Below are 23,380 nucleotides of genomic sequence, written 5' to 3'. Positions count from 1 at the left end.
CACCAGCTACTCCCTGAGGGCTGGCTTACACTCACCCCACACACAGCCAGCACAGGCGTCACTGGATTAGTGGGTCTGCCATCATATCCTGCTGAACCAAGTATTGACTCTTTTCTCCCTGCACTTTCACAGGTGATCAAGGATATGCACTCTGCCCTTGGATAATGACACTCCTCCGAGACCCGGACACACCCACCCAGAGGCAGTACAATGCGACCCACATTTGCACCAGGGGCATCGTGAACATACATTTGGTGTGTTGAATTCACGTTTCAGGTGCCTGGATGGCCCAGGTGGAAAGCTCCTGTGCAGCCCGGACATCGTGTGCAAGATGATCGTTGCATGTTGTGTGTTGCACAACATCTGTGTTCGCACCAATGCCCCATGGATCCCAGTTCCAGAGGTACCGGACGATGATGGTGACAATGGGGCAGGTGGCCCACATCCCACTGCAGCTGTGGCAGGAATGGCCCGTAGGAACACCATCATTGACACTTACTTCTCATGAGCACGTCACATTGTGGCCGCCCATGGCAATCATGGGACAATACAAGATGTCCAATTGAACTGCATGTGTGATTAAAACATATTTGCAGGTTACAGGTTGTACTTGTACACTCTCATGTTACATTTTCCTGCGGTTTACGATGTGATTTGCCATGTTGTGCACATTTACGGAACCAGTTGGATCCTGTGTTCTGTTGTGGAGGTGCACTTATGCTTATGTGCGTATGCTGCACAGTGGGCGAGTGACTCCTGCAGCTCTGATTTGTCTGCCACTGGCCTCTTTCATGCGGTGTGCCTGTCGGTTCTGTTCTTCCATTGTGCTTGGATGTTGTGGGGTACATGTAGTCCTCTGCAGTCGGTCAGGGTGCATCCGTGGTGCTCCGCAGTTGATGTATTTTTTTCTGTGGAATTTTCCGTATACTGTTCTTGTGCTTTTTCCCGCATTACGCATGAGTATTGCTGCCCTTGCGCTGGTTGTCACTGTTTTCTTATCGTGCTTTGACCCATTGCAGGTTTTTTTGTGTTGTGGTTTGTGTTTTTATCTCCATCGAGGTGGTTGTATCGCGGACATTGTCCGTGGTTTCGGCAGAATATCGCATGGTACCGCCTTGTTGTGAATTCCTCGTTGACACTGGGTTATTTTCCCGCTATAGGCTGGGATGTGTAAAGTTGCGTTAACATTTTTGGGTGATGTTTAGCACATGTTCTTGTGAATATACCCCTAAATGTCTTCAAATGCTCTGACAGATAATTCACTGACTCTTTGAATCTGAGTTTCTGGGGAAATTCATCCACGGAATGGTGTACTCTGCTCTTCAGTACATTCTACTAGAGGGAAGAAAAAGAAATCTCCATGAATCGGATAACTCATAATTAATGATTTCTCTAACCTTGTCATAAAGCAAGAAAGTGGGAAAGAGTACCTGTCTCTGGGTATAGTGGTTCACCAGGAACACAAAAGGACCATTATCATCTCACAATTCCAACCCTGAGCCTGATCCGTGGATCTGAAAAGCAGGGAAGGCGGGGCTCTGCCAATGGTGTCATGAATGCAAAGGGATCCTTGATATCTCAAAATACCTGCTATTATACGGATGCTATTTTTTAAACATGATACCCTCTCTGTCCCCATGTTACATCTTGCTTTGGAAGTTTTGATTTTATTCTCGCTCACTTGGCATGTACACTGACATTTACAAGAAGCAGGACCATACGTTTTGGACCTGTCAGTGAGCTGAACCAACGATGAAGCCCAGAGTACTTACCAGCTGTTGGGATTAATGGAAGCATTTCACCCATCACTTTTTCATATTCCTACTTTAGCTTTAGGCTCGTTTACACAATTGTGAGGGGTGGCTCAGAGTAGAAACAAAGACAAACTAATGATGAATTTTTTTTTAGCAAGAGGTTCTTCTGAAAATGCATATACTGTGTGTGTTGCTGCTACCATCCAAGTCGGATCACACAATCCTATGACATTACCTTTAAAAATACGTGTAGCATGTCCCCCTAATTCGTGTGTAGAGGTTCCATAATGTGGTCAAAGATATACGGACAAAAAGGAAAGCGATTCTTTGTAGTAGGTCCATCAAACAGAAGAATATGCTCTTTACAGTGTATGCTTAAAATAACATATCTAAAATAATTGTAATAGGTGAATTCATTGAAAAATGTCTTGGTCTGACATGCTTCTACAGTTCAGGTGTTTTTGACATGCACATTCTGATTTGCAGTCCAGTTTCCGAATGCTTGGGTTGGACATTCAAATCTGAAGTCATCAATATGGACATGCACATCTGTTGACTCTAAAATACCGGCTGCCACTATATTGTAAGGGAACGTATACATAGAGAAGTATAGCATTACTATTGTAGCTCCAAATCACTTACCATAAAAATATAGCATGATTCTATATTGTACAATTGAAATATGCGGAGGTCAGTATTACTGCCACTGGTACTTGTATATATAGCTATTTACTAGGCTGGGTAGCCATATTAGTTACTTCGCTATCGTAGGCAGTCAGGCATATTAGTAACAACGTTATTAAAACTGGACAAGCTTGTTGGTTACAAATCTATGTTGGACAGGCATGCCAGTTACAAAGTACAATAAAGAACACAACAGTTGACAAAGGTCAAGCACTTCAATTCCACTAATTTCATAAATCAAAAAAAGAGTGCAACAACTCCCGGCATGCATAAAACTTGAAGTGCATCTATGCCGCCGCAAGCCACCATGCTGTCCGGTAGCTGTCCGTTCTTTTCAAGATATTGACAGCGGGTCCTACTTACACCCGTGTGTCTTTACATATATGAGTCTATGTTCCAACCTTGTGATTATTATTGGATATAAGTTTTATTTTTTTAAGAATGCACTTCAGGTTTTATGCATACCTGCTATCTAAGAAACTTTGGGAACCATTGCTCGAATCTATGTGAACCTTTCTGAGATCTGTTTTTTGATCCAGAATTACGTGGACAGATCGAATTGATTGAATCAAACACATGCTCATATACAGCTTTTTTGGACCAATCTTGAAATAGTCCAGTTTTTCATAAATTGATACTCCTAGTAATCCCTGATGAAGTTCCCATGGCACTAGGGAACGAAACGCGTTGGCTCTGTGACGGTTTTAAATCAAACAACTTTAATTAAAAAGAACAACTTTTTCGGACTACAAGTGTGTTTCCTGTTTGACTTCTATCTGAGTGCACCTTCCTTTCTTGTGGACTTTCATGCCAGTAACAAATTGGTTTGATTCTCCCTGTCATAATATCATCTGCAACTACAGGATCCTTACCCTTTAAACTCCTAAATTCAATCCCTGTGCCAATGGCTATAACATTGAAGTATACAAAAAATGATTGATGGAATGCTTGAAAGAATCTCAGCCACTGGTAGTTACTCATGGCGGCATTCTGGTCCATCATTATTTTTCACATCATGCCACTTCACTTTGGACCCAGACACATGCAAATCAGTCTTGACCCTGCTCCAGTAGGAACAGTCCAGCCCGAGCTGCCAGGTCAGGTCTGCTCTGAACCAGAACACAAGCAACTCAGGACAGGCACAGTGTCCACGGGACCCACATCTGGGCACACCCGTCCAATTTAAAATGTAGCACTGATGTATATAAAAAAATGATGGATGGAATGCTTTAAATAATCTCAGCCACTGGTAATTACTCAGGCCGCGTCCTAATCCACTGATATTTTGAAACATCATACCACCTCAATTTAGACCTAGCCATATCCAAAACAGTCCAGTCCGAACTTAAGCATGTCCATAACATGAAACCAATATTACAGGTACCATGTGGGGAACTCTCTAGGACAATATGAAATAAAAAATTAAACCAAAATGGGCCCACTTCCTTCTGCACAAAACACCTGAACCTTCTATCATCGAGTTGTGCATGCAACCCATTCAAGGAATGAACTAGCAACAGGGCCGAACTGGGGATCCAAAAGCAGCCCTGGCGAAAATGCTCAAACCATCCCGGTCCCTTCGTCTCCCTGAGCAACCCCTCTTTTTCCATCCATTAATTCCATGTCTCCTTTTCTACTCATTGGCCCTGACTGGCGATGATGTAACAGAACCCTGGACCAGGATAGGCGGCAATACTCCATTGGAATCAACAGCATTGCATACGGTAGCATCAATCTTATGTTAAGTAAATAGATAAACATGTTAAACGTTTCTGGTCAAACAGGCACACTGGGAGCTGCAGCATGCAAAGAAGATTTACAAACTCCAGGCTAGCCTTCATGGTGGTGGGAATTGGCGATGATGCAATATTATATGTAATCTTTGTAAGTCCTGCTGTCTCAGAGGTGGCGGGTCACATTTACAGTTGTTGGCTTAAGGGCTTAAAAAACAGCTTTTCTGGTAAAGTATACAACTGCAGGATACAGAATATATAACTGATTCATAAAAATGTGGCGTGGAGCTACAGCACAGCCATTGGTTTGCACATTTCTGAATAGGACTGCTCCCTGGAGGTTTTAGAAATGCCCTCCATTTTGAAGATTAGTTCTTTATCACTGGAATCTTTTATGTGCCTGTCTTTGCTGGATTTGGTGGTTCAGGGCGCATTAGCCATCTGCAGCATACAGATAAGTTATAGCAAAATCTGCCTTGGCGAATAGTTACAGAAATTGCTTGACTAAATCCATTTCTAAATCCAATTTCAAAAGCTCAGGTGATCTTTACAAAAATGACAAAATGCATGGATGTTTGAAAGCAGCTTGGTCTGCACCGCAGCCTGTTTTCAAGGGGTTTTATTGTACGAGTCTCTTTTTAAAAAGGTCAATTAATTTCTTAGTAATATTTCCGCGGCTTGCCACCATGTTTCCAAACCTCAGGCAGACACAGCTTCTGCTGAACCTGCTCTTCCTTTTGCAGTATATTTGGATTGCCCAGGAGCCCTGCAGTTCTGTGAGGCCTACTGTATGCTAATGCTCTCCTGTATATTTTCAGCTGCCTCACGATTTTTTCCGAAGCAGTTATTCCTGGCATTGTTGTGATTCAGTGTTGAGAACTGAACAGATGCCAAGACCTGTCAGCTCAAGCAGCTCATATCCCTTCTCGAAATGGCATGGGATTCTAAGCGTCAGCTCTAGCCTGCAGTAGGCATCATTAAACCTGGAAACATGACAGTTCTGCAAGTGGTACATGCCTTGTGGCCACCCATATACAAGTCAAAAAAGTGATTTGTTGAATTCAGAGAAGCCTGACTGCCATGCTGCATAGGTCTAATGGCTGGGACCCAGGCTCCTATTTTCTATTTGTTTCCCAAGAAACCTTAAACCTTGCTCTTTAACTAGATCCCAATCAAGACTCGGCACGTCTACTTGTGCCCGGATACCCCCTCTAGGTATTAGGTACATCCTAGAAATACACGTAACATAACAAAACACAAGATAACATTGTTATCATGCTCTTGGTTGGCCCAAATGCTATCCCTCCTCGAGGTACTCGTTAGCTGAACTGACAAACTACAGTTATAACATGTGTATTACCTAACTTGGGGGCATATTATCAAGACAGGCGATAAAATTATCGCCGCTTTAGCGGCAGAAAACTGCTGCTAAAACTGCGATAATGGGCTTGATAATATGCCCTATGGAATTCCAATTGAAGCCCGTGTTAGATGTGAAGGACATCTAACATGGGCTTCAACTGGAATTCCAGAGAACATATTATCAAGCCCATTACCGCCGTTTTAGCTGCAGTTTTCTGCCGCCAAAGCGGCTATAATTTTATCGCCTGTCTTGATAATATGCCCCTTAGGTCTTTTGGTGGAGTTTTGCTGATGTCCACGAACATAAATGAGGTGGACCTTCAGGAGCTTCTTGAAGGACGTGAATAATTGCGCCTGCAAACGGCTGCGGCTGCTGCAGGTAAGAGACGACCTCAAGGGAAAAATAAATAAATAATTTTCCCTCGTGGTCATCTCTCGAAATCCCCCCAAGCCAACCCCACCGTCCACCCGTTCTTACCTGCATTGGCCGCGGCTGCCAGCAAAGAGGGCAGAAGAGAGTTTTAGTTCTTGGAATCCAACATGGAAAAGCTGCTGGCAGCTATCTTGATGTTAAATTCCCCTGAGGAAAAGTCCTAGTAGCTCGAAATGCATTGGGGTAGAAACCAATGTCAGTTTCACAGTAATCAGTAATTTGGTGGAATATATAAGTTACAGAATATAATAAAAACAATATTATTCAGTTTAAGAAATGAAAATGTGCATCATGAAAGATGAAAATAAAGGAAGAATTGTTTAATCACTGTTGAATGACAAACTTCACCTTTGCAAACTTAATAGAATATACAAGTCAACTATCAAAAAAGCTAAAGGTACTATTCAGACAAAATTCAAAATGCTAAATGTGCATATAAAGAAGTTTTCTTATAACATTCTCACCAAATTTCGTAAACCAAAATGCACAGAAGTAACTCTTCCCATTGCTCAAGAAATCTCAGTCAAACTGGCAAATCATTACACAACCAAACCAGACACATTGAACTCCAATTTAAAACAAAGAAAAAACACCAGTTCCAACCCCTTTTCAAAAATGCCCCCTAAGAGTAGGCTAACTCAGCCTCTCCATTCCTTCAAACAAATATAACAAAGGGAATTTATGGATCTGGTCAAGGCAAGCAGGTCAGCCGGCTGCCCATCTGACCCTTGCCCACGAAAGCTTCTTAAACTGGAAAACACCAAAGACACTGGAAACTTGTGAGTTTTGTCAGTTGCCTCAGAGCCATTGATCAATGGATTACGTGGAGCCATCTCAAAGTGAATGCATGAAAAACATAAATTCTCACATGTGGCAGATGGAAGAAATATGATCCACTCTGCACCTGGCTTGTCGATCTGGGAACATCACCCTGGTGGCTTAGTGGACTAATGTGTCGACAATAGGGACCTGTGTGTGACCTCATGGTCACATGTTCAACTCCTGGTGTGTCCACTCAACCTTTCATCCTTCTGAGGTCGACAACTTGAGTACCATTGAGTTGGATAATGATAAACATCTGTTATTCAGCACTAAGATACCTTTGGATGAATGTGCGCTTTACAAATACACTTGATGTTATGTTACAGTATCTGAGGAAGTAAAAAACCTTGGAATGACCATGAACTCTGAGTTATCAATGAAGGCCCAAGTGGACAAATTACCACGCTCAAGCTTCATTACCATGAAAACTCTGTGATGCATCTTCCCCCGTCTAGAATTTCTACACGGTCCAGGCAACTGTTTATCTTTTACTGTCTAAACTTGATTACGCCAATGGCGTCTACCAAGTTTCAGATCTCTGCTGCCAGACTACTCCTTCATGTAAAGCCACAAGCCCACATCTACCCTGCCTTTAGGGCCCTACATTGTTTACCGGTTGCCAGAAGATCCACCATCAAGCTGCTTTGTATCCCCCAGAAAGCAATACATGGAACAGGACACTTTTCATCAAGAATAATATCACCAAATTCATTTAACAAAGGAACCACCGCTCAAGATTGGCACCTCGCCTCAACTACACCAGACAAGAAAAAAACACATAGGTGTTACATCTTTCTCTGTTCAAGCAGACAAACTATGGAATTCATTACCCCAAACATAAGATCCACAGACAACTATCTTACCTTCATAAGACTACTCAAGAGTAGGCTCTTTCCTATGTAACCATCATTCTCAAACATAATGTTCAGCATATCCCTGTGTTTATATGTATGTATCTATATATGTGTATTTTTTGTACAAATATATATAATAGCTATAGTTTTAAAATATATAGATATTCTTTAGGTCTGCTTAAAAATGTATATATTACTTATAGTCAAATATCTATCTATCTATCTATCTATCTATCTATCTATCTATCTATCTATCTATCTATCTATCTATCTATCTATCTATCTATCTATCTATCTATCTATCTATCTATCTATCTATCTATCTATCTATCTATCTATCTATCTGTCTGTCTGTCTGTCTGTCTGTCTGTCTGTCTGTCTGTCTGTCTGTCTGTCTGTCTGTCTGTCTGTCTGTCTGTCTGTCTGTCTGCCTGCCTGCCTGCCTGCCTGCCTGCCTGTCTGTCTGCCTGCCTGCCTGTCTCTCTCTCTCTCTATCTATCTATCTATCTATCTATCTATCTATCTATCTATCTATCTATCTATCTATCTATCTATCTATCTATCTATCTATCTATCTATCTATCTATCTATCTATCTATCTATCTATCTATCTATCTATCTATCTATCTATCTATCTATCTATCTATCTATCTATCTAGATAGATAGATAGATAGATAGATAGATAGATAGATAGATAGATTCCATGCTTAACATGGTTTTTAGGTAAATGCACAATTTCCATATAAGTTATTTGATTAGATGCTTATGGGTCCTTGTTTTATTCATCTGTCACAATATGTAAATATTGTCATAACTGTTTATTTTCAAGTCCTTCACTGTTTAAATATTTAGGAAATGATATAAATAAAACAATTATATATATTTTAGATTCAAGTACAGCAACACTTAACATGCATCCACCTATTGACCTTGGAGCAAACTCGATTTTGAACACTTAGAAACATAACTAACATCCAATACAGATCTGGACACAATAAAGTCTGTTAAAAAACTATTTGACAAGCTAAAGGAAGCTTTTGATTTTCTAATACCACTAAGAACAATACAACAGAACAAAAGAAAACAGGCACCTTGGAGTAACACAGAGCAAAACGAGATAAAACAGCAAATCATAAAGCTGCAACTCATCTGACTCAAAACAAACACCTACAGAAACCTAATAGATTTTACAAATCAGCAATCAAAAAAAGCTAAGAAAAGATACTACTCAGACAGAATTCTAAATACTAAATGTGCAAATAAAGAATTCTATAAAATTTTCACTGAATTTCATAAACCAAATTGCCTAGAAAGAGCACATCCCATTACTCAAGGATTCACAAACTGGCAAATCATTACACAAGCAAAGCAAACACGTTGGACTCCTATTTAAAACAAAGAAAAACCACCAGCACCAACTCTTTTAAAAAAAAAACCCTCCAAGAGTAGGCTAACTCAGCCTCTGTATTTCTTCCAACAAATCTCACACAATGAATTCATGGACCTGGTGAAAGCAAGCAGGCCTGCCCTTCTGACCTGTGTCCACCACAAACCTTCAAGAAAATTCTTCTAACTACCAATGCTTCCACACCAGTAAGAAGAATCATCAAAGATTCCTTAACTATGGGAACATTTCTAGAAGACCTAAATAAGTCATACATACACCCATTACTAAAGAAAACAAACCTGGACCCGCTTAACCCTGACAACTACAAACCAATTACAATTGGACTTTTCCTGAGCAAACTTATAGAAAGAGCAGCATTTGCCCAGATGACACAATTCATTGAAGATAATTCCATACTTTCAGACTTCCAAACAGGATTCCATTCAGGAAGAGGCACAGAATCTGCCCTCATTGCTATCTGGGATGATATTAGGAACACAGTTGACCAGACAGAGTTACTGCACTACTTCTCTTGGACCTTTCAGCTGCCGGCATGAGAAGAATGATCTTGAATGGATCACATCCTACCTCCTAAACAGAACAAATGTCAGACATATCATGCTTTCTCATCCAAACTATACTTCCCAAAGGCAGGGGTCTCTCAAGGCTCTATCATCACACCCATGCTTTTCAACATCCACATGAAGTCGTTACCAGCACTGATCAATTAATTTCACCTTACATGCTATAACTATGCAGATGACACACAAATACTTCTTAAACTGGTGAGCCCCAAAGACATTGGAAAATCGTAAATTTTCAGTTGCCTCAGAGCTGCTGATCAGTGGATGAAATGTAGCCATCTCAAGTTGAATGCTTCCAAAATGGAAATACTCACTGGAAAACTGTGTCCTACTCGCTGCCTGGCCTGACGATCTGGGAACACCGCATAAAGTATCTAAGGAAGTAAGAAACCTTGGAATTACCTTGGACTCCAAGGTATCAATGAATGCACAAGTGGACAAACTAGCAAGATCAAGCTTCATTACAAAAAAAAACTCTGAGATGCATCTTCCCCCACATGGGATTTCCACACAAGGTCCAGGCTGCTATTTCTCTTGTTCTGTCTAAACTCAATTACGCCATTAGCCTCTACCACGGATCATTTTTAACAACTATGAAAAAATGACAACAGTTCAGAACTCTGCTGCTGGACTACTCTTACATATAAAGCCACAATACCACATTTACCCTGCCTTGAAGGCCCTACATTGGTTATCGGTTGCCAGAAGATCCACATTCAAACTGCTTTGTATCACCCACAAAGCAATATATGGAACAGGGTCACTCTTCAACAGGAATAAAATCACCAAATGCATTCAACAAAAGAACCTTCGCTCTAGATTGCGATCTCCCTTTAAAATCTCACCATACAAGAAAAAAAACCATAGGTGGCACATCCTTCTCTGTTCAAGCAGCCAAACTATGGAACTCTTTAACCCAAACATAAGATACACAGATAACTACCTTATCTTCAGAAGACTACTCAAGAGTTAGCTGTTCCCAACATAACCACCATACTCAACCATAAACATACAGAAAATCCCTGTGTATATAAGCAGTTTTTTGGATTGTATATGTGTACCTATATATGTTTATTCCTTTGTATAAATGTGTATAATAATTAAGGCCCTAGGTCTTCCATTTCAACAGATTTTTGCATATAAATACAGATGAAAAACGTGTTTTCCTTTGTCTGTATTTATAAATAGAAACAGAAAAATACTGCCAACGGAAATGGCCAGGTGAAATCTGAAATCGCTGCGATCAAACTGCCGCTCTGGAGAAGGATGAACAAGTGCAGCCTGGAGCATTATGTCTTTCCACCCCCAAGCAGAAGGAATCAGAGGGAAATATTGTAACTACAAACCTGCAGACTGAAAGGGTTATACTGCGCATTAGCAGCTCATTTCCCCTCTGCACAGAAAGTCGGTACAAATTCCGTATTGCAGAATGTTCTCCAGTAATGGAGTACGCAGAGGAGAAAATGTATTCTGTGCCCATTAACTGTAACGATTCTCGAACGGTCCCACAACGGGCATAGGGTATACTGAAAGCTACAATGCTAACAACCACAATCTAAAGTGTGGAGACAGACCACAAGGCAGGTAGCAATAATCAGGGGAATACAGCCCACCCAAACTTAGCTGCTCCATACTGAGAGTTCTCTCTTAAGAGGCTCATGCAAAAACTCCGCCCTTTACAAAGACGAGCGTAAAAAAAAACAGATGTGTGAAAACACCCCAGGACATCAGCTGCAGCCCCAGCAACCTTAGTTTTTTGTTTTATGGGGGGGTCAAAGAGATCGATGGGGGCACAGAAGGGCAGGTGGGGACTTTGGGGCAGACGTCGTAGCACCAATAGGTCGGCTTTATTGAGCAAATATAGGCACAAACAATTGCTATTTGCATGTGTTGCATATACAAATGCTTTTCAGCACATTAAAGCTAGTCCTTCTGGCTTTGCCATTACTTGGAAAAAACAAAGGATGCCTTTCTGCATATAACACACATAGGAGATAAGGAACTTAATATGACAAACACTAATGATTTAGTATACTTTTTAGTGGTAATGCGCTTTTAAGATTCCTCGTGCATTTCGATGGAAGCCCTTTCTAGAGGGTGCAATTAAGCACAAAACGGCCAATGGCATGTGGTGAGAAAAAAACACTCTTGTAGGCGGATACAAAGCTTATTCTATATATATTTTAAAGAAGGAGTAACAATAGGACCTTGCAGACAGCTGCACAAGTGAGACCTAATCAGTATTACTAATTCACACATCTTGTCTAAGAGGACAGGGAAGACATTTGCTTCCAATAATTAAAGTGCGCTTACCATTACGCTCCAATTTCAGAAACAGCTGTGGGATGGCTGTGCCCAACATGCCAAAGCTATAACCATTCCAGTGAATGAAGTATCCAGAACAATGCCACCAACAACCCAAGTGGGTGTGAACAAACCTTGACTGCACTCATGGCTAGTTTGGAAATGCATGATCACTCCAAAATTACATGAGTGCCTTTTCTTTTTAAAATTTCCAATCGTATTGTGTTTACCTAATTTTGCGTGTCTATAAATATATCTAAACCTCTAACAACCTGAGTGCAAGTGTGCATTGTCTATTTAAATAAATGCAGAAAAATACTAGCTGCCGCATCTTCTTTTGCTTGCAACAAAAATAAAAGTAGATCAGTACAGATACAATGTCCCAAAAATTAATACGGATAAATATAGACGGAAATGTTTAAAAAAAAAATACCAGGAGCCGTAATAATAATCATGTTTATAAATATATAGATATTTCTTAGTTTTGCTTAACAGATGTACATATTACTTATGGCTATAGCATTCTATGTTTATAATGTATAATAAGTCGCTGCATAAATAAGTACATTTTTAGCATAACTATTCATCTACAGTTGCTTCACTATTAAATAAAACAAATACATATAAAAACCCAAAAATGAGCTTAACGTACAGCATCGCTTGAAGACGTGAGTGTATTAAATACAACTTAAATCTAGACATATTACCTTACTTAAACATATGTACCTTCCATGTACTTATGTATCTTTATATTTATTACTTTACCCCTATTTCAGCATCTCCAATGTACCACTCTATATCTCGTTCAATATATGCTCTACCTAAACTCTCTGACTCATTTCAAACCTCAATCTACTACTCTCTTGTTCTGCCTGAACTTGATTACGCCAGTAGCCTCTACCACGATCATCTCCCAAACAAATCTTTCTAAACCCTTCCCTCTGACTCTTCCCTCCTCCCCTCTACTCATCCTAAACCTCCTACTGCTGCTATGATCTCCAAATAAACCCTTTCTAGACTCTTCCCTCTTCTGTTCCTCCATTATCCTATTCAATCCTATTAACAGGCTCACATATCCACCACTCAAATTAACATATATTTCCCTATACTAACCCACCACTAATCCTCTTTGGGTTCCATAGAAGCATGCTACTCACTGAAAAGAGATTGACACCTTGTCAGGGGTATTACTACTATGATCTCATGAATTAAACCTTCTAAACTGTTCCCGTTTCTATCCCACCATCATCCTATTCTATTCAACTGACAGACTCACATATCCACTGCTCAAATTAACAGTTCCCTATCGCAACCACCACTAATCCTTTTTGGTTCCGGAGAAGTGTGTTACTAGCAAAAAAGCTCTATAATGCCTCATCAGGGATAGTAAGCACCATAGAAACACTATTACAATCTAAAATTATTAAGAAACTGAAATCTTGTTTAAGTGATACACTGCAAGTTATTTTTCATAGAGCAACTGGATTGTCAGTCATCGATAGTTTTCTACAACTTTCTTTTTCTTTGTCAATGGGAATCTATGACCAGAGATACTAAACCGTAGTCATGCAGCAAACTGCATGAACTTATATAAATGTACATTACCAAATGATTTAGGCATATTGGATACAATGATTTGCAGAAGAATTAAGGATTTCTAGAACAATGATTCCCATGGCACAGTTGTAACTTGAGTGATTTCAACAAGTAGGGCTTTGGTAGAGCTTTGGCAGGAGAAAGCTCTGTGGAGCTTTTTGGCCATCAACCAGATGGAGATGTGCATACCTCAGATCTCTGACCCGAAGATGAATATATATATTATTGTACACGCCCCCAAATCCTAAGCTGTATAGCAAATCCTCTCTTGAACTAACAGCCTGTGTAGGGATCACCTGGCTTCTGTGAAGTGATGCTGCTTTGATAGACTTAAGATCTAGGATCAGCTGTACCGCATCACTCTGGGATCTTTGCAGCTGGGGCAGCTGTATTTTAGACACTCTGGCACATAGTGCATCCAGGCACAATTGGGGATAGATATTGTTGTGAGATTAATGAAAATATTTATGATTAAAGCAGTTTTACCTGAATGACACCCCCTAGAAATCACTATCTTACACTTGAACTATTCCCTAGGCATTTATCCAAGAACAAAGGGCCGGCTTAGGGCGGTGTGATCGGTGCCACCACACCGGGCGCTGACTTGGGATGGGTGCATCATGTTTTATTGTTTTAAAAACACCAGATGCCACGTTCCTTGTCCCAGCAATTTTCAAGCATCTATAAAAAAGTCACCATAGCACTGGTGATTAATGTTCTTCCTGGAGACAGCCTGGAGCTTTGTCTGGTAGTGGAAGTTTTGACTCATCATAGCGCAGAAGGCTAATATGCCTGCTGAAAAGAACGTGTCCTATTCACATCACAAAGTGCATATAATATGAATAGGTCAATGGGTTATCACTTTTGTCAGAGAGATCCTTATGTTACTTGCAGTTTAAAAATAAAAATCCTAATATGGAGCAGTGAGCTATTAACTGTCAACTGCAAGTAATATATTACAGCTACATGTTTTTTTGCCCAGTGTTTCCTTATCCTTATATAGCATCAAGCAGTGGCATAGCCAGTAGGTCACGCTTTTGGGACCTTTTAAGTGTTTAGTTCTCCAGCACAATATCCTTGGTGCAACAACATCAACTCTTGCATGGCTAAACACTTATAAGGTCCCAAAGGCGAGACCTACTGGGTATGCCAATTCTTGTTTTAATTAGCAGCAGCATGCTTGTCTGTTTATACAGTGGCGGAAAGGCTCTCCTCATGCTCAACTGCTTAAAGGCAGACTTTAAAACTGCGGGACAGGGTTCAAGCCTCGGCATCCCTCAACATCCTGAGATTCAATGCAAATCACTTAACCCTCCACTTGCCAAAAGACTGAACTTGTGTGATGATGTAATATAGTGATAATATAAAGCACTCTTGTTTGCTCCGTAAAAACTGCAGAAATAAACGGGCAGTTCCATTTGAAATGTTGCAAAGCTTTGCTTCATGGTTCAATTTCGCTGACCTAAATTGAAGACCCCCTCACTCTCCCATCACCACTCATCATTATGGACATTTCTGTTCAAGTGCGCCGAAAAGGTTTCAGAAGGGGTTCAACAGAAACTACTTTAACAAGCGCCGCTCATTCGCCGGCCCCAGCGAGCTTTGTGTTTGCAGTAGAAGCTTTTGACACCACGCCGAGAAGAGAGCACCCCAAATGAGAGAGCGATCAGCCCTCATCCACTGCTAAAGGTGACCTGTCTGGGGAAGACCCATGCGGCTAAATAGCTGCTGGTAATTACATCATTGACTGCTGGTCCACTAATTTAATAACGGCCTCTGAAACAAAGTTGAAGGGCTTCTAGTAATTGACCCATTCTCATCAAAATGGACGTCAATTACCTGTAGCTGACACCAATCCTAACTAGCACTGTGGTCCCCCTGATGCCCCAAATTTAAGAGGCCACAAAAGGAAGAGCAAGTCAGAAGGACTGTACCAGCCCTGACTGCTTGCTGGCTGCAGTCGGCAGACTGATCGCGCCACCCCTCCCGTCTGCCAGCAATGACCTCAGCTGCTGGGAATCTGCATACAGTAAGGAGGGGCGCGTGCCAGGAGAGAAGATGCACGAGAGAGGCGGCGAGAGTGTGAGACACAGAGAGGGAGTGACAAAGCAGAAGATGAGGAGAGATAAAGAGACAGAGACGCATGCAAAGCCCAATAGTGCGTGCGAAAAAAGAGTGCGCACAAGCGTGTGGTGAGCTTGGTGAGCTTTCTGAAGCCCCTTATTAAAAGTCTCGCATGCAGCGCATGTGCGCTGCTCTAGGCTCGACGTAAAAAGGGTTCATTTTGTGTAGAAATTAATTCTTATGTTACATTTTACATTCTGAATTGGTGCTTTTTGAGACCAAGCGCCTACCAGTATGGATGCCATGTGACTCCTACACCTTGTAGGCCTCTGTCATATGTAACATATCCTATACACTGATTTATAGACGTATGATTGTGCAATGTATTTGTGATGTAAAGCGTTCTGACACCTTAAACTGGTATGAGTGGCGCTATAAAACTAAATGAATCTAAGAGACAGTGGTTATGGAGACTTGGGGGGCGTTTTTAAATGGTGATAGTGAGGGAATCTGTGGCGAGGTGGTCATTTGTGGGGAGGTGGGGGGCACCAGGAAGCATTTTTGCACAGGGCGCCACCAGTTCTAAAGCCGGCCCTGCAAGAACATACTTCTTTTTTTAGCATGTGCTAATTAGTTGGATACCTTTAAAAAATCATACTTGCTGTTAGAGGATGCTCAGTGCCTACAGGAGGCAGAAACACAACAAGATTCATTTCTAAAGAATATTTTAAAATTGCTTTTCTCAGCAATGCAATCAGATAGTGTTCAGAAGAGCAGCACAGTTGGTGGTAGGCACAAAATACTTTCATCTCCTTGCAGAACTGCAGCAACCAGGAATGAAGTTTCACTGCTGTGCTTCAGGCAGAGAAGAATTCCTGGAGTCACAAATTAAGCAAGCATTTGGCAAAACCAACACGTCAGGCAAACCATTATTCCGTGCATTTAAAGTTGTAAGGCAGAAAGAGACTGTATTCACTTCACTTAAACGTAAACATTTGCACTGTGCCATGTACTCATTTACTCTGACAGTCATAGATGTCTGACTCTGTGGTCACACCCTAAAAACAGTGAAAGATAAAACAGATTAAAGGTTTGTGCTCTAGACACAAGCAGAGTGTATTCACCGTTGAGCAGAACATAGGTACCGCGGGCCTATCCATCCTCCAGTGCCAGGTTGCACATCTGGCCTATTTGCAACATCTGCAAGCATGTAGACGAAAGCAGAGAATGTGGGCCAGCAACATGAGAAATATCACACTCAGGCCTAGAGAGCAGTTAGGCTGTACCTTAGAGCACTGGGCCACTGAATTCCAAGACACTATTCTGCATCAATGGGTTTCACTGCAGAATAAGAACAATGCACAGCTGTTCTTGCGCTGACATTCCAGTGTTGGCGATGGTGCACATCACAACCACGCAGTTGGTGCTGCTGGCTGCAGCTGAACAAATGACTGACCAAAGGATTACAATACAAATCCCATCCAAGAGAGGATGGTGCTAATAAAAAGAAACATAAAATAAACATTTCAAGAATCTGGGATTTTCAAAGGACAATTGTTCATGCGGAAACAGCAAAAGGAGAGTTTTCTCCTCACACAAACGAGACTTACTTGTTCCAATATGTTCCTCTCATCCCTCACTGCATAAAACTGTATTCGGCATCTTTTGAGTTTGCCACAGAGTTTACCCACATGCGTGTCGGAAATAATAGGTTTTCTAATGGGTTTTCTGGCCAGGAACATGATAACAATTCTTTGTAATTCAACAGAAGGCTGTGATTCTGGATTCCGCCTGTTTCTTCAACCGAAGAACCTTTTCTCCCTTTCTCATACTGTAGGCTGTATAGCTTGCATTTGTTTTATTTATTTTAGGCATTTGCTGTAGTGTGGACTTAATTTCAAAGAAGCAGTACTACACATTCCACATAATATGTTTTTGCAACAGGAGCATCTCGAATATAACTAGGGCTCATAAAATAGTATGTATGGTTTGTTTGTGTGTGTGTGCATCTGTGGGAATCATGATTACAGAAGACATGGTGTGGTCAGTGGGATGCTGGGAACACGCAAATGGGATTTATTAGAAACACACTTTTACAACATATATTTAATCACATGTTTACAGTTTCAGGCATACAAATGTGAGGAGATTTGCCCTGGATCACTCATTTTAATTCATTGATGAAGCTAAAATTATAATACATTATTTGATACATTTTCAATACTCATCCAATCCCTAATTTCTCCATTTGCTCCATCAAAAACAACCTCATGTTGAATGGGTGATAGGTTATGTGGTAGAATAATATTTATACATACAGCCTCATTACGAATGCCCTTTTAATCGTGGTGGATCTGTTAACAGAAGTTACACAACAACTGGATGCCAAATGCAAGGCAGTGCTAGAGGTGGTGGGCGCACTATCCAGATGTCATTTCTCGTTCCTCTGCCTGCCTAAACACAGAAATAATAGAATTGGGTGGTTGGTATTAGCCATTCATCTTTGATGGGGCTTAGTTGGGTGGATTGATGTAGGTGAGGTGACAGTTTGGCCCCCCGTTCATAACTGCTGATATAACACTATCTGTCCACCCTCTGGGCTCAACAAATTCCCAGGCATTTACTCAGTGACCATCCTCATATCTATGGTAGGCCGGGAGAATTCTTGAGGCTACACACAGCTCCGGGGAGAGGCATATTGCTCTCAATCGCCTCTGTACAATGAAGCACAGTGACAACTCGACGCATTATTTTCTTTGGGCATTCCCTTGATGACACTACCGCACATGCAGAAAAAGGGATTATACATACCTGACCTGTTTCAGAAAAGCTTAAAAGTATTTTTAAAACATCACCTTTCACTCTTTAATGTATGGGTACCTGGTTAATGCATGTAGGATCCAGTGTGTGTCCATTGGCCCATGATTGCCACCTGGGGCCGTATTACGATTGTTGGACCTGACATCCTTGGCGTGGTTTCCCCTGACTTTTTGTCTCTACCTCCTGTATTTTTGATGCCAGGGCTGGTAAATCAAATGCTGCTAGTGGGCCTGCAGCACTGATTGTGGCACCCACATGAGTAGCCCTGAAAAGATGTCTCAGGCCTGCATCTACGGAGCCTGTGCGCAGTTTGCTAACTGCCATGTCAACTTGGCACGTGCACCCACTTGCCAGGCCCTAACCTTCCTTTTTCTTACATATAGGACACCCCAATTGTAAGCCCAAGGTACCCCCCTAGGCAGTGTGCAGCGTATGGAAAGGTAGGACATGTACTGATGTGTGTAACATGTCCTGATAGTGAAATAATGCCAATTTCGTTTTTCACTATTGAAAGGCTATCTTGCCTCATAGGACAGAATGGAGAATGCTTTGTAACATTTTACAAAGCATATCTTCTCATAGGGATAAGATAGAAAAATGGAGTTTGGTATCCCTGAACTTAGAATTTAATAATACAACTTTTAGTAAAGATAGTTTTTGAATTGTGTGTTTGAAAATACCACTTTTAAAAAGTGGCTATTTTCTTGTTCAAATGCAAAAAAACAATTGATGGACAGAATGCAGAACAATGTAATACATTCACCCCAGTACTGAAATCTGGGCCTAAATCCGTCTTGACCCTGCACCCAAAGGGAACAGTCCTGCCCGAACTGCCATGCGAGGTCCTCCCTGGACTGGAAACAAGCATCCTAGGACCGGTTTCGGGCTTTCAGCCCTCATCAGCCAGGTTAGCTTGACTCCAGTGGAAAGCTATCCTGGCTAACCGGTCTCAGGATGCTTGTTTCCGGCTCAGGCAAGACCTGGCTTGGCAGTTCGGGCTGGACTGTTCCCATGAGGCACAGGGTCAAGACTGATTTGCGTATAGCTTGGTCTGAACTGAGGTGGCGAAGTGAGCTAAAGAATGATGATGGATTCAACCTAGATCTGTGGCTGGGGGTGTCTGAAAAGTTTCAGCGCTCCGTCCATCATCTCCTTGTGTTTGCTATTTTCTTGTTCAACCATCCTGTGTGCCTCTGCCTGTTTGTGGATTGACTGTCCGGTTTTGGCGTGACAGAGACAGAGGATGTGCATTCCCTGTAGGCAGCCTCTAAGGGGGTTGAGGTGTGCCCGGCCCATCCTGGATTACTCTGCCCTGAGCTGAATAGACCCTGGTTGCATATAGAGTGGTGGGAGGAGATTTACCTCCATCTGTCTGACTGACAAGCTCACCATCTCTGGTGATTCTCAATACTCAACAGCCACGATACACCCTTGATCTCTTCATACTGGAGAAAAGAACTGCAAAAAGAAGGCAATAATACTTTCCCATCTGTACACTCAGGATCTGGAGCAACATCAATGTTTTCAGCTGGACCAACCCAATTCTTCTCTAATTTAGTAAAGAGCTGAAGATGCAGCTCTTTAGAGAACACCACGTCATAGTTCAGTAAAAGTACACTTCAGCTTCTACAGCACTCAGCTACTTCTTCGATCATTATGTTGACAGTATCTTTGGCTTTGACCCTGTATAGAGCTCCACTGCCTTTTGGCTAGGTTCACACTGTAAAAACACAACATACATACATACCAGTCTCACAGGAGATAGAGCAGTTTGGTAATAGTGTTTTCATTTCTGGTGCTGGAGCTGGATAACTGTTTATGGGTAATACTCAAAGGCTGAACGCTACTTTTGGATCTCCATTGTTCCAATGAACATTTTCTGACCATTTTACGTTACATGTTTTTAAACTCATATCTTTGGTTCCCATTCTCTAACTTGAACTATTTTTGTGTGTTTGCTTTTTACATTTTCCTTGATTTTTTAAATTGGTTTGGGAAGTTTAATATGTTGTGTTCCTAAATGTACTGTTATTTTGTCTTGCTTATCACTCATTATTTGGGTGAACCGCCTGCTGATCGGGCCACAGCTAGCAGGGCCAGGGCCGGACTGACTACCGGGCGTTTTGGAATTCTGCAGAGCAGGGCGCTGATTTCACTGCGGTGGGGGCTGATTTTGTTCATGGAGACCTGCGTGTACTTCGAAATAATTAAAGCAAAATTAATTACGTTCAGTACACGCAGGTCACCATCAACGAAATCAGCCCCCAGCTCAGCAGCATTCCAAAACGCCCGGTAGTCAGTCCGGCCCTGAGCAGGGCTAAAGTAGAGATTCACTTAGAACTCTGCAGTGACCAAACCAGGTTGTTTGTATTGAATTGTAAAAGTACCTCCTTTCACATTAATAACCCAATTTAGGCACAACAAAGATACTTGCCACTCTGCCTGGTTTGGATGAGGTCACCTGGGAAGGGGAGATGGAGAGACAGATTCTGACACCCCCAAGGATTCATGATAATAGTTAAGATTACCTTTAGTGGCATGCATAAGGAGCATTAATGAATGGGAAATCCTGCTGACACTATTGCCCGGTATTTATCTTTCGTTTGGAGGTGAATGACAGTTGAGGCAACATAATCCTAGCGATTACCCTATTGCATTTGAACCACAGACCTAGAGGAATTCCTGGAATTCTCTTTTGCACAGCCATGCATGAGAATGTGAGCGAATTTCCCTATAGCCTGCAGGTCTTTGCCAGGCTCTTGTTCCTTGTTCGGATCACGGATATCAGTTTGGCATAGCAGTGTTCGGATCACTATTCCGAAGTCTGTCATTGTCCCACCATACTTCTCTCCTCTTTAAAAGGCTGAAAACAAGTTTCAAAAGCGGAAAGGTGTGCAGTTAGCTCTTGCAAAGGCCCTGGCGCAGCATTTCATCCCTCGTCCCGTTGTATGGTCTGTCATGACTGCAGCTGTCCTCAGGGAATTATGTGAGCATCACTAGAGAGGGGCTTTGATTCTGCCCACATGATGAAGTACATGTATTTATTTGGGTAGAAGCTGTGTGCTTCCACAAAAAAGAGTTTGTCCTCCACACAGCTGTGATTATTTTGTTTATTTATTCAGCTACCTGAGCCTGATCTTTCAGGGCCACAGGCATGATATTGTAATGCTATTAAAGTGTCTTGGATGTGTAGATAATCTATGGTGTTATTTTCTGTTATAACTTTATATTAAAATCTGTAAATATTGCAGGATTATATGTGCTGGGAATCCTTCTAACCACTTTGCTCATATGCATATCTTAGTAATTGGCATCTCCTCAAAGGCATGGACAAATGGGATTCCCTCATTTGCATGAAGGTAGACCCCCATCAAATGAGGGCTCATTCCCTTAAAGGAATCCAACTCTAACAGTGAACGTGCTTCCGGTATAAGAGAGAAGGTCGTTAACCTCTTCCTTAAAATGCAGCCCACAGGGAAAACAGCATAAACTGCACCTTGAGCATAATACTCAGTTCTCATGATGGAGACTCATGCGGTGTGACTAGTTGCATACTATACAACTCCCAGTTTCATACCTGAGATACAGAACTGTATTTTTGTATTTATGCTTTTTCAATAATACTGCTCGATTTTTTTATTTTCTCATTAGAAATACAAATATAACCCCAAATGAATAAATATGTATCTGTAATACACATAACAGCTTCAACCTACAAAAAATGACATTATCTTCCTGGTGCTATCCGAACTTGTCCTTCTAATAAGATTTGATGAAGTTAAATGTTCAGTTTCTATTTTCATTATAGACTAATTCTGTCTTCTGAGAATTTATAGGGCTTGAAAACGTAATAAATGTGGCAGGCATTCTGAGCAGCTTTCCTCCTGATCAAAGACTGCAGTTCTCCACATTGCTTGATGGGGGTGACCTAAATCTCTCACCCAGTCAGAGCTGTTGGGCTTTGTTACTAATGAAGCTGAGATTGAACATGAATTATTCATGATTGTATATGTGCCGTGTGTGTGCGTTTCTGTTCGTATTTCCTTCCTCCTAGAATGGTATATTTGTAAGGCAGATACCAATTCACCACCCTCCTTCCATTAAAACAGGTTCGGCAGTCCATTTTCCAGACATTCATCATTCCCGAGGGGAAGTTCGTAAACAGAAGTATATCGGTACCTCGGAGAAAATCAAAACCTAAAACCTGCCAAGGGTGCCCCCATCAGTACCTCGGAGAAATGAAAAACTAAAAGCTGCCAGGGGTGCCCTCATCAGAAATCATGGAAATAAATGCCCATGGCTCCTGAGAAAGCTTTTAAAGTGTTTTATGTGCTTAGCAGATCAATGCGGTAATAGCTAGATTTATATTTCAACTAGGTCTGTAAAAATAAAGTTTTACTTCCTTACAGCTCGTATAAATCTGGCTTCTGCCAGAAACGGATCCAAATACTGAGCACAGGCAGGACTCTGACAATGGCTGTTTCAGTGCTTGATTTGCCGCTATAGGCGGGGAACAATGAACCGAAACCAAACCTTGCATGTGATGTTTGAAAATGTTCACTCTTCATGTTCTTTTCATTTGTTTCAATTAAAAGTTTTGGACCTGGAAGGGTTATCATCAGACAAGGCCACATCCCACAGAACTTCTACCTGATTCTGTCAGGCACTGCAGTGGTGACCAAGGTGACACACAGCAAGCAGACTGGGGAGCTGCATCCAAAGACAATAGCCTTTCTGAAGAAGGGGACATATTTCGGGGTATGCCATTATTTGTTAATACTTTGATTACAATGGAAACTGCTTGCAAATGTCGCTGTCAAAATACAGATTATTCTAAGAAAAAATAATTTTGCTGCACATACGTTTTGATTATAATCCAATGACATTTTATGTATTATACAAAAAAGCTCAGCACCTACCCAAATGTAAAAGTGGGTTGCACACAATGTGATACAGTATTTAGTAAAGACTAATCTCCCAAA

General features: G+C 41.4%; 1 protein-coding gene across 1 annotated transcript in view; it reads left to right on the top strand.

The window, feature by feature from the left end:
* Positions 1-23,380, top strand: part of LOC146805830 (uncharacterized) — a 497,986-nt gene that overhangs the window by 312,603 nt on the left and 162,003 nt on the right. The window contains exon 7 of the mRNA XM_085623825.1: positions 22,994-23,156. Coding sequence (XP_085479951.1) covers positions 22,994-23,156 — 163 coding nt within the window. The remainder of the gene's footprint in view (positions 1-22,993; positions 23,157-23,380) is intronic.

Source organism: Triturus cristatus, chromosome 8 (assembly GCF_964204655.1).
Source record: "Triturus cristatus chromosome 8, aTriCri1.1, whole genome shotgun sequence".
In the NCBI taxonomy this organism is placed as follows: Eukaryota; Metazoa; Chordata; class Amphibia; order Caudata; family Salamandridae; genus Triturus; species Triturus cristatus.
This window is presented reverse-complemented; position numbering and strand designations above follow the sequence as displayed.